Source organism: Corythoichthys intestinalis, chromosome 13 (assembly GCF_030265065.1).
Source record: "Corythoichthys intestinalis isolate RoL2023-P3 chromosome 13, ASM3026506v1, whole genome shotgun sequence".
Classification (NCBI taxonomy): domain Eukaryota; kingdom Metazoa; phylum Chordata; class Actinopteri; order Syngnathiformes; family Syngnathidae; genus Corythoichthys; species Corythoichthys intestinalis.
This window is the reverse complement of record NC_080407.1, coordinates 13,157,806-13,170,839: the sequence shown is the minus strand read 5'-3', so window position 1 is coordinate 13,170,839 and position 13,034 is coordinate 13,157,806. Positions and strand designations below refer to the sequence as shown.

At 41.5% G+C, this 13,034-nt stretch overlaps 2 protein-coding genes across 4 annotated transcripts in view; one reads left to right on the top strand and one right to left on the bottom strand.

Moving 5' to 3' along the window:
• chchd3a (coiled-coil-helix-coiled-coil-helix domain containing 3a) overlaps window positions 1-13,034 on the top strand; it is a 127,079-nt gene that overhangs the window by 51,013 nt on the left and 63,032 nt on the right. The window lies entirely within an intron of this gene.
• On the bottom strand, window positions 10,244-11,307 carry LOC130928601 (ADP-ribosylation factor-like protein 8). Its single transcript, XM_057855304.1, has 2 exons — window positions 11,027-11,307; window positions 10,244-10,613 (listed from the first exon to the last, which is right to left on the bottom strand). Exons 1-2 carry the CDS (start codon window positions 11,147-11,149, stop codon window positions 10,401-10,403), a joined length of 336 nt encoding a protein of 111 aa, XP_057711287.1. The 5' UTR covers window positions 11,150-11,307; the 3' UTR covers window positions 10,244-10,400.

Genomic DNA, 13,034 nt, shown 5'->3' with positions numbered 1-13,034 from the left:
TAACTGCACGGTTTCTTTGCTTTTAACCAATAATCGAGACTGTTTTATGTCCATATCTATAGAGAATTCAGGGATTTAAGCATTTATTCACAAGAATTTTCACCAGAAAAGCTCTGTTTACGTCAGGCGGCCGCTAGCCTCATGCGCTAACAGAATAGCATTGTACTTCGACATATTTATGTAAAATAAACGCTAACTGCACGGTTTATTTGCTTTTAACCAAGAATCTAGGCTTTTTTACGTCTATATCTATAAAGAATTCAGGGATTTAAGCATTTATTCACAAGAATTTTTGCCAGAAAAGCTGTTTACGTCAGGCGGCCGCGAGCCTCATTTGCTAAAAGTAGGGTGACCAAACATCTTTTGCCCGGACAAGTCCTACTTTCACATAGTATCCTCATGGTCCGGGCGGGTTTTATAAATTCATAAAAATGTCCGTTTTTTTAATTTTTCACGGGACCATTTTGAAGAGAAATCCTCCGGTCACTGGGTTGCAGCGCCTGCCTGCGATGACATGGCTCCTAGTAGCAAGGAGGGAAGGGGTAGTTCTTCTTTTTTGTTGTTGGCAGTTTACCCCTATCATGAGGCATTACCGCCATCAACTGGGTTGACGATTTGGCAACACCGCCTGAAGTTTTTTACGATAAACACGGAGATAATGGCAACTGTTGACTTCTGTCGGAGCTTTGACTGTAAAATCCCGTTTGGTGTCGCATCGTTGCGCTGCCGATGATTGTAAACTTTTATAGCAAAGTTTAATTTTTGCCTCAGCTAGCTATCAGTAAGCTAAACCGTGGTAGGCATTATGGGAAACGTAGTTTTTAACTGCTACGTTTGGAAACATGCTGGTTGAATAGTTTGTCAGTTTATTTTGTTTTTTTGTTTGTGTGCAATCTAGAACATTGAATGAGAATATCTATTGAATGGGAATAACAATTTGTCAAGGAAAATTGTCGTGATAGTAATTTATAAAAATGTTTAGTTGGCACATAGGCTACTGTGTGTATGTGTATTGACTGGACTACATTTCTATGGGTCTGCATTATATATTATACGTATATATATATATACGTATCTTTGAGTGAACTTCGAGTAAAATTCAAGTATCATGAGGCCGGGCTGAGTGTCCTCTTTTTTTTTTTTTTTGGAAATCAAAATATGGGCACCCTAGCTAACAGGGTAGCATTGTGCTTCGACATATATACGTAAAATAAATGCTAACTGCACGGTTCATTTGCTTTTAACCAAGAATCGAGACTGTTTTACGTCCATATTTATAAAGAATTCAGGGATTTAAGCATTTATTCACAAGAATTTTCGCCAGAGAAGCTGTTTATGTCAGGTGGCCGCTAGCCTCATTCGCTAACGGAGTACCATTGTGCTTCGACGTATATACGTAAAATAAACGCTAACTGCAAGGTTTCTTTGCTTTTAACCAAGAATTTAGACTGTTTTAGGTCCATATCTATGAAGAATTCGGGGATTTAAGCATTGATTCACAAGAATTTTCGCCAAAAAAGCTCTGTTTATGTCAGGCGGGCGCTAGCCTCGTTCGCTAACAGTACTGTCCCTGACAAAAGTCTTGTCGCTTATCCATTTTGTAGAAACAATTGCTAATAACCTGACTTTTAATTATTCATATATCAAAAATGGCTCATGTAAAACCTAAGACCTTCCCAAATGATATTGGATGTACAAAAATATATTTGTATTACTGAAAAAAGATTTATCATTAAATGAAGCCATGAAGGTCAAATTTTGGCAAGACAAAAGTTTTGTTGCCTACAGAAAGTAGTGTAAAAATTGAACAAAAAATGTACTTCAAATGCAAAAATTTGTTACATAACATAAGCGAATTAAGTAGTGGTGCTGTGAGATCCAAATTTAATATTTTGTACGACTTCCATGGGCTTGAAGGACTGCATCCATGCGGTTGGGCAAGGATTCATACAATTTATCGATGAAGTCATCAGGAACATCAAACAAAGCAGTCTTGCATGCCTCCCAGAGTTCCTCAACATTCTTGGATTTCGTCTTCCATGCTTCCTCTTTCTTGCTACCCCTACTCCTATTTTCTGAGAACATGAGAGAGCATAATTATAGACACCATGATTTAAACGAGATATTATCACGTACTTACTAGAGGAGTTCCCAAAAAACGATTATTACATGCATCGCGATTTGACACGTGACGATTCGATTACGCCAAAAAATTGCGACTAATAGTCCGAAAAATACGGTATTGTTCTATCAAACACAACAGTTCTATTGGCTTAAAACATTGCAGTTTATTTTTAAATAGGGGTGCAAGAGCAGAAACTGCTTTTTCAGACGGTCCTTTGTTAATAAAATCATATACACTCCTACCTTTTTTGATTTTGAACGAATCAAGCTGAGCCAAAATGGTCCAGTGGCCAATCCATCACTGGTCACACACAGGCTCTAACCTTAAGGCGGAATTTTCAATCAAACCTAAGGTCATCAATCTTTCCACACTCTAAACACAGACTTTGTTTACCTGTGCTGGTCTGAAATGTCGTCTCCTGATGCTTGAAATTGTCAAAACATGTTGTATCCCGCATTTAAGATGAAGCTTTAAAGACGGAATCATTCAAAAATAGACACTCTTTTGACATTGGATCCCAATAAGGCAGGCGCTCTATCTCAGTTTAAGAACTATAAAAGGAAATGTACTAGGGATTAATAATTGAATGGTCTGATAAATCACTACTAGTCAACTCTTTACTGAATTATTGATGTACAGTACATTCACCACACATCAGTTGCTAAATTGCCAGATTTTTTTCACCACCTGAGTCACGCGTCAAACCGGCAGTCAAACTCGTTAAAACTTTTTTCCCCCTCAGATTATGTGTTCCATTTTATCCTTGGCCGGTGTACAAAATCTTGCTTTCCCAAACATAAATTGTAGTCAAATGCACTTTCTCGCCTGCCCTCTCCCTTTTCTTGCATCTCCATGTTTCTTGCTGTCGCGTTTTAGGTACAGGCGACTGGACTGGGCTGATAACATGCTGACAATTTAATTTCCTCGGTATTAAAGGAGACTTGCTGGGTTTTGAATTGGTGCCCCTTGGTGGTATTAAAAAAAAAAAAAATCCTTTCGAATCTTTTTTCTGTCTCTCCATATAACAGATGAATGGAACATTAAGTGTGGGGAAAAAAGCTCCTTGTGTTATCTTTTGTATGTCCTTTTTTTTTTACCATCAGTTCTTTCTCTCCAACGCTCTATTTGGAGGGAATCTACTCAACCGTTCCTTAGATGGTGGCGGTGCTGGCCTTCACCCTGCCCAGAGAGTGGTGCCCACACGTCGTGCCTGCAGTGAGGTTAGACGGGAGGTGAAGCCCTAATTGGCAAGCTCTTTGTTGGCGTTCCTCCGGCACCGGGCCTTCACCCTGTCAGCTAATTGGCACTGCGAGTGGGCATCAGCGAGGCTGTGAAACGCAAGCACCTCGATTGATTGATGGATGGACTGAGCAATGTGTTAGGACAACAATCAGCATCAACAGCTGATGGCATTTTCTTTGACAGGGATATTTTCAGCATTGTGCAGACAAGTTCATAAGATAAAGAAGCTAGAAATGGGAACTCGTTATTGTGTGCGGTATCTGAATCGTGAACACTTGAGAAAAAAAATGAGCAGATGAATCTTGGAAGTGGATTTGTGCTTTACACTTTCAATAGAACCTACTGGCTCTTTCATTTATGAATAGTTTACTGCCTTCCCCCTTTTCTGTGACAGGAGAGCTGTATCAGTGGGAAGTGAATGTTTTGGCTCAGCTAATAGCGCTCACGGCGCAGGTTTTGATTGAACGGTGGGGAAAACTTTGACACGGAGAGAACAAAGACAGACTGGTGTCGAGGAGCCTGTGAAGAGCTGAAAATTCTGGGAGATGTATGCGCAGGAGGTGACACTAAGTTGAGTCGTAAAGATGGGTGCATGGAAAGAGCAGACAAAATGAAATTATTGATTTAAGAGGCTGTTTTGAAAGCAGCCTCCAATTAGGAAACAAACATATCTAGAAGTAGAAACAAATGTCAGAGCGGGAAAACAACATAACAATGCCTCCAAAAACTGTTTTTCTGGGAAGCAACAAGGAGAGTTTAATGGCAGGAGGTTAGAGGTGACCCCGAATCTGTTTACTTGGACTTGATCGACAGATGCTGGGCGGACTGTGAGTCCCTAGCCCAGCTTCATCAGACCTGAAGGACCACCTGCTGCTGTTTCGATGAATATGCATGGAAAGATTACCAAAATGTCCATTGCACACAAGGCAACAAACATATGGAGACTGGTGAGGATTCTCATGCTCCCGGAGTACAAGACAGGCGAGGCACATTCATCCGGCAACACATCCTGACGCTGTCTGTTCCATGCCATGCATGTCCTCGCCCCCTGTCTTGCTGTCGACATTATCCTCACCTCCTACCTGACAAAGGTTGTTCGCTTCTCTCCAGCATTCACTCTGCTCCCCCTGGCCTTGGCTTTGTTGTCTAAAGCCAAGAAGACTTCCCTCCACTTTCAGGTCACTCACTGTGTCCTCTGCTGAAGTCACATGGAGGCATTTTTTGTCTCTGGCTGAAGGCAAAAAAAGCTTTTGAAAGCTCTGCTACTTTGTCACACCCAGGGATGGCAATCGAAATCCGATTCCAATTCCCAAACCAGTTCCTAGTGTTTCAAGGCCTCAACATCACAATGAAAAATCCTTACTGATCCCTTTAACGATTCCTAAAGACGCATATTGCGTCGTGACGTGTCTTGTTGTCCATACGCATCAAACTAGCATGGCGCCAAGAAACACTCGCTCCAAAGTTTGGCTACACTTCACCAGGAAAGAGGGTGAAAATGAAAGGTTATGATGGTTTAGCACGAGCACTGCAGCCGTAAACATAACAATGACAGCACGTAGGTTCAAACGCTCGAAAGTGTGTCTTCACGAGGAAAAAATACAACAAAGCGACTTGCAGTCATTCTAAGGTGGCGATAACTGCATCGGGAGGGAATACGACCACTGTCCTCACAGAGACGCTAAGGCTCAGTCCTGGCTATACAGCGAGCTAAACTCCCAAATGACGATGCAGAAGACGTTGGTATTAGCCGATCGATCGGGTCCGATCACGTCATTTTTAAAGTATCGGAATCGGACATGCCTTTTTTTAACATATATATATATATATATATTTTTTTTTGATTAAATCGTTTTCTAATTGTATTTAATGTTACAGACATAATATGTTACACTCATCCAGAGTCTTTAGTTTAGGCTTAAGGTAGGGTTATCAAATTTATCCCGTTAACGGCGGTAATTAATATTTTTAAAAAATTATCACGTTGAAATATTTAACGCAATTAATGCATGCGCTGCACGACCCACTCACGCATTGTCCCGTTCAATCTGTAATGGCGCCGTTTTACCTATATATATATATATAGAGCTAAAAGGCAGCGTAAAATGAGTAGAGTGAATTTTGGCAGCCTTTGGAGCCTTTTTTTAATTGGCTAAAGCCTTACAATCCCTCTCCCTACGACTAGAAATATTGTGGGAAGCAATGTGGGGAAGAAAGGTAGTAATTGATCTTTTTCTTAACACCCTATGTTATTTCCCAACGCAGAGAAGATATATCAATTGGTACCAGTACGCACAGTCATGGTTGCAATTCCCATCATGCATTTGGCCAGAACAGTTAAATGGCTACAGTATCATTTACTGAAAGCTCAACAAATACACTAGATGGCAATATTTAGTCACAATATAAAAAGTCGAATTTATCCTTTAAGAATTACAAGTCTTTCTATCCATGGATCCCTCTCACAGAAAGAATGTTAATAATGTAAATGCCATCTTGAGGATTTATTGTCATAATAAACAAATACAGTACTTATATACTGTATGTTGAATGTATATATTCGTCCGAGTTTTATTCATTTTTTCTTAATGCATTGCCAAAATGTATATGATCGGGAAAAATTATCGGGAATGGTTGGAATTTAATCGGGAGCAAAAAAAAAAAGCAATCGGATCGGGAAATATCGGGATCGGCAGATGCTCAAAGTAAAACGATCGGGATCGGGTCTGGAGCAAAAAAACATGATCGGAACAACCCTAGTTGGTATAATTTGCTGACTTTATTCAACCATCACTTGAAGAGTGAAACTAAAAATAGAAATGAAAAAAAATCAATTTCGTCCCCAATCACAAACGGGTTTGCATCAACGTTAATCAGCGATGATTAGCTGCTAATACAGTGATAACAAACGGTTAGCATGCGTTCGCTAGCATTAGCACATCGTTCAAGCCACTACACAACTGGATTTAAATGTCCGATCGCGAGTGGAAAAACACAACAACAACAGAAAAGATGATACATACAGGCGTTGCCTCTGTAGATATTTTACAAACATTAACAAAAAACATAGGCTCGTACCAGTGTTTCCCTCTCTAACTCGCTCACTCGCTTGGATGCGGGACTTCTTCTTCGCGTGTAAGGGCGCTCTTCTTCACGTGAGCGCGTTCTTCTTCCCGTGAGGAAGCGCAAGGGCGCCCCCACTTGAGTGTGAAAGCGCCACAACAACTAAAAGGCATGCATTTCAATTTAATGGTAAATAACACACTTTAACACAGGGGTCCCCAAACTACGGCCCGCCTCCACATTTGGTCCGGCCCCCTGAACAATACCAGAGAGCATTTTGTTTTTTTTTTCTCAATAGTTTCTAATTTATAATTTATTTATTTATAATTTAATTAAGTAATTTATTTCCTGTCCTTTTCTGTGAAGAACTCAGAGAGGTATCCATCTAATTAATAGTGTTATTTTTTTAAATTATTATTATTATATTATTATTTTTATTTTATTTACTTTTGTTCCGTGAGGAATCCAGAAAGGGTTATTTGATTGTGGCTTTCTGAAAAACAATAATTTTTTACATTTAGGCACTGCTGCAATCGTCACACTTTTTCTGTTACAAACTGACCCCGGCCCCTCATCAGAGAAGGGAAAAGGTATGTGGCCCTCACAGGTAAAAGTTTGGGGACCGCTGCTTTAACACATATTGCCAAAGGCAGAACAACGACCTATATGCCAATATATACCAATTTTTTTTATTTCTATTAGAAAAATGTTTCAGTAAAATGTTACACGTTCTTGTGTATTTGCCACTTCGGCTACGTTCATACTACAGGGCTTAATGCACGAATCCGATTTTTTCGTGTTTTTACAACTCTAGTAAGGCATTAACTTGACGGTCTGAACGTGACAAGTCACTTAGAACTGGACCATTTCAAATCCGATCTGGGTCACTTTCGTATGTGGTTCAAATCCGATCTGGGCCACATTTTTCCAGACTGTAGCGGCAGTCTGTACTGTCCAGTCTCTCAAATCGGAATTCATGCAGCAATTACGTCATCAAAAAGCGAGAGAGACGCTACGGTAGCGGTGCAGCTGTGCGTCATTAGCGCCTAGCTTGCCTTGAACACTGCTTTTAAGGAAGGGTCGGACTTGACAACAGTCATAAAAAAAATAAAAATGGGTTGAGGATAAGCTTGAGAATAATCGGTTTTCTGTCTGCTCCATATAAGCAATATTTCAGCATTGCTTACACGGCCGAGAGTCGGGGCAAACTGCCCGTATGTGCGTGTGACATGCACGGACAGTGCGTGCATGCTGTCGATCCAGATACTTTGAATATAAACCTAAACTTGGATTATTTATGTCTGTTATTTGTGTCCTCTTTTTAAAAAGCAAAATATGACATCCCTGGAATGACGGATGACAGCCAGCATGTGTGGTCATTTGTTTTGATGCTTCTGGCCATCGGGTCGTCTTGCTCGGCGCGTGTCGGACTGCGAATTAGTGCGCATGCGTAATACTTGAATGGTCTCAATGGACAAAGGCAGTCCGAACGGGCACGCCAAAAAAACAGATATGACAAAAAATCGGATTGTGCATTAAGACCTGTAGTATGAACCTAGCCTAATTGTCACAGTTAACATTGAGGCTTTGGGCCTCTTTTGACCTCGTTGTGAGTTTGTAAGGTTGTGACTTCTGATTAAACAAACTCGATGCCAATTAAAACGTTTGTTCTTCTTTTCCCCCAAATTAGAATTGATAAAAGAATCGATAAAGAATCCAATCGTTAAGCAATATCGAAAATGGAATCGGAATTGTAAAAATCCCATCAATTCCCATCCCTAGTCATACCCATGCTGTTACTTTGGAGTTATACAAATAGGAGAAAGTGGTGGTGTGTGGAACATGTTACGAGCTGTGGTTGGTGACCGAAAAAACAAGATCCTGGATACAAGTGGCCGAAATGAGTTTCTTCCGCAGGGTGTCCGGGCCATTCCTTAGAGATAGGGTGAGAAGCTCGGTCATCCGGGAGGGACTTGGCGTCGAGCCGCGATTCCTCTGTGTTTAGAGGAGCCAGCTGAGATGGGCGCCTCCCTGGAGAGGTGTTCCGGGCATGTCCCACCGGGGACGACCCAGGACAGCCTGGAGAGACTGTCTTTCAGCTAGCCTTGGAACGCCTTGGTATCCCGCTGGAGCACAGGTGTCAAACCGATTCCAGAAAGGGCCAAGTGGGTGCAGGTTTTCTTTCCAACCAATGAAGAGGACACTTTTTCACCAATCAGATCTTTTACATGTGTAATCAGTTAAACTTTGTCAGGTGCTGCTTGTTTCAGTAGGAAGTTCATTGGTTGAACTCTCTGCACGGTATCGGTTGGAACAAAATCCAGCACCCACTTGGCCCTTTCTGGAATCAGTTTGACACCTGTGCGCTGGAGGAACTGGTTGAAGTGACTGGGGAGAGGCAAGTCTGGGCTTTCCTGTTAAAGCTGCTACCTCTGCGACCTGACCCCGGAGCAAGCGGAAGATGATGGATGGACTTTGGTAGTTTTTTTGGCATCTTTCCTTCATGTATCTGTTCTCCCTTTTATACCTTGTTCCTGTTGTCCTCTTGGTTTGCCCCCTGCGACTTGCCTATTGGCTTAGATTCTCTTACTTATGCTTCCCCATGTCTTTGTAATGAAGGTTCAGCACTGAACCCATCTCATTCGCGCGTGTTGGACGTGACAGATGAGTAGGGATCTCCAGAGGTTGCACTCCCATGGGTTCGTGGTAAAGGCAAATGCTCCAACCTCGAGACAATCAATCAGTTTACACTGCGGGCATCCGATCGACTAATTAATCAATCGGCGGGTCCTGCAGATGTCGTTGTCCCCCGGCAAGCAGACGTCAGTGCAGCGGCAGAGTCGGCATCTTCTAACAAAGGCCAGCGGGGTAGAAATTAAATTGATTTTTTATGTTTCTACCAGGATTTTAAGATTTGTGCACTCATAACTCATTTATTTTTACCGGAGGATCATTTCTCCAGATGCGCTCTCTGCTTTCTTGAAAATATCCATAGAGGAAGCAGCCTGAGTTATCTCTGATTTGATTATTCATGACCATAAACCCTACTGTTCATGTTTACCCCAAATGAATGAAACTATTTTATTAAAGTGCCTGTGACACGGAAAAGCATGTTTATTTCATCAGGAGTATTTTATGCTCCTGAATGAAATGGACCGCTTGGATGTGTGTGGAAGCGATCGCTATATTTATTTAGTTTTTTGAATCCCGTGCCATGAAAATGAGTGACTTCCAGCAACAGTCTCGAGTTGAGAAAGAGGGCGCTGTGACGTGTACGGAGGAAGGAGTCCTCTTCACTATACAGCCGTACTGTTGTATGAGAAGGACTAAGGATTCAGCTGATTTTGCGGATTAATACGTTTATTTTTTGAATCACGCCAGCCAAACGGCTGAAGAAAAATCTTGCTGTACAAGGGAGAAGCGTGTGCGCCTTTTTGGGGTTTCAAAAGGTTCCCATTCACCTACTACTGTGGGACCATGGGACTTACGAGGAAGTGAGTAAACATCAAATACAGGGATCCTTTTAATATGTAGGTGGCTTGTATTTTATGGCTGACATGCTCCTTGTCTCCTCGGTCGACGACCGGCTGCTTGTCGCACATGCCCCCGCCAGGAGAGCTCTTATTGTGCCCGGTGTTCTGTCAAATTTTCCGAACGATCAGAAATTGCAACTTTGTGTTAAAAATAGCCGCAAATACAGCGATTACAAAGTAAACACTACAGACTTTCTTTAAATAAGGGACTACTTACGTTTGGTCATGGATGGTCATGTAAAAAAACTCTCCTCATACACATTAGCTCATACCTGTTAAGTTGTAGAAATTGCAAATAGGGAGATTTCTGTTTGCCAACCCCGATGACGCGCGACAATCGCTAAGACAAAATGCAACCATTTTTTTTCAAGTTCATTTTGGTCACAACACTTGTGTAAAAATTAACTACACTGTCAAAGAACCTCTTTTTGGTGGCATCAGAGATAGTCTTCAACTTGCTCCATGTATTGTCTGGCATCATGTGATACTGCTATGTTGCCTGTGTCATGCCAGTTCTCCTTGTTCCTGTAATCAACATGTAGGATATCCTCAGCTTTCCTGATCACATCCATTTGCACAAATTTGGACATCAGCTTCCTCAGCAGCCTCTTCATCTCATCAACCATCACTCCAATTAGGGTTTCGTCAGACTAAATCAGCAACATTAAAAACATTAATTACATCATTTAGAAAATTATTCATATTTGTTTTGTATCTTTGTCATGGCAGTTTTTAAATTGAATTGTAACCTAGAATTGAAACTTTATATTTTTTGTTTCAGCACAGTAATAATGATATAATGTAATAAAGTGTATAGTATACACTTTAGCTTTAGCATAATAGCGAATCTAAATGATTAAACTTCAAGTAAGTAACGATACGCTTTCTCACTTAAATTCATATATTGTGGGGGTAGGACCGCAGTGGTTTAATATTCCATGATGTTTGATCCACGAAAACACAGAGTAAAGCAGCGACTTCTTCCTCGTCATCGTTCTCCCATCATTAGCTCTAATGCTATTAGCATTAGGCTAGTTAGCTATCGCCGGCAGGTAAGACTTACGGCAATTACGTTGACGAACGTCGTTTTTCCCGAATACTGGAGGCAGACCAGGGTCAGCTCCATCTCTTCCTTCCAAAATAAAGACTTGAACCAGTCTAAAAGCCGGTTTATTAGTGCCAGCATCTTGGGAAGTCGGTGGTGCTTCGCCTCTTCCCTCCCTGTCAGATGAGGGCAGGGAAGTCGGAGACGGGCAGGCTATTCGTTGTTGGTCAGTTTCCGAATCGGGCCGAATGGTATCGTTACAAAACGGTGACAAACAAAAACGTAAAAAAAAAAAAAAAAAAAAATTGACATTTTTGGAAAATCGGGAGATTTGGCTTTCTAATCGTGAGGCGTGGCCATTGGGGTCAAAATCGGGAGTCTCCCGACCAAATCGTGAAACTTAACAGGTCTGATTAGCTGCACATGTTAGCTGCACAGCAACTGCAGCTGCCCTCCTCCACTGAGTCTCGCTCTTTATGACTTCGCTGTGAAGTAAAGCATTATTTTGCCATATTCGTTTTGACCACCTGGCGGCGACCCGCTCCTCCGACGTCGGCCGGTTTGTTGAGCGGTCATTGTCCAGCTGCTTCCCCGGCAAGCTGTCCTGTCCTTCGTAGCAGGGAAACGAGCTGTAAATTGCTCTCTGCCGGGCGGGTTGGCAATCGGCGAACACAATCGACAACCCAGTCGTCATGTGAAATGATCCAGGGTAGTTATGTGTGATTTTCCGCTTCGAAGACTTTGAAACAATCACTCGGTTCGGGTTAGCATATCGGCTAGCTGTCACGCCTTTTGGTTTGTTTACATTCTCCGAAGCCGCGGAAGGGAAATGACATAAGCCCGATTTAGGTGGCATAAAATATCGTTCGGGAGGTGCGACATTAAAGGTGAAGTCGACAGTTTTGACCATTATGGAGTAATTTTGCCATGTCGTCCTGAATAAATGCATTTTTATTATTTCATATTCCATTTAGCACAAGACTGTTATTTGTCATGACCATGCCATTTATTTAGCAATTGGGGAAAAATACTTGGATAAAAAGAATATCCAGTAAAAATATTGGAGTAGAGAGACTGAAACAATGACATTTTGCGGCTCTCTTCGTCGTGTTTTCCTCGTTGTGAATAATTCCCCCTCAATGGGCTGCATACTAAATCAGATGAAATCGTTACTACGCTGACATCATCTATCTATTGGGGGCGCTAGAGCGCTATAATGGTAGGCGTAGCTAACAAGCAGATTAAAAGACTAATTTCTCGTCATCTATGCTTTGCTAAATTGTTGTATATAGTGGAATTGTCTCAAAATATGATTCTAATTCACATAATAATCCTATTTAAGACTTTTTTTTCTGCTGTCGTACACACTTTAAGCCTCAACAAATCCAGGACCAAATGCAAAAAAAGATATAAATAGGTGCTAGCAGGCTGTTGCAAGATCATTAAGCGTCAGCTGTGGTCAAAGTCAATGAGGTCCAAACTCTGCAAGGACAGTTAATAGTAATGTAATCACGTAAATCCAATGAGACGCCATGTGCACCACCTATGTATTTTTCTTCATGGCCTTTGCCCTGGAGTCTTGGTCCCTGTCCTGGACAGGTCACCATTTTGACCTGTGAGGTCGTTGAATCATTACTCATCCTGCAAAGAGATCCCGGGGGAGAGCAGTTCTGAAGTTTGACGTGATAATGGCTTCATAAACCACAGTACTCCAAGCAGCCCTTCATTTTTTATGCGTATTTACAGGTATTGACTTAGAAACACTTGATACAGACATTGAAGTGTCTATACAACTAATTGGATTGGTCGCTCTGGATTCCTCCCATATGAATATTACTACAAATACAAACATATTATTGGTGGTTTAAGGGGAAATATTGTCAGCCACAGCTTGTTTTCAAAACCCTTTCCATCGATGGTCTTGTAAAATATAAAAGCAAAACACTTTTTTTCCCCTCCAGCATTAATTCACCAGGTCTTCTGGCATCTGTCGTTGCAATCTGTCATTGTTATTCTATCCACAGTT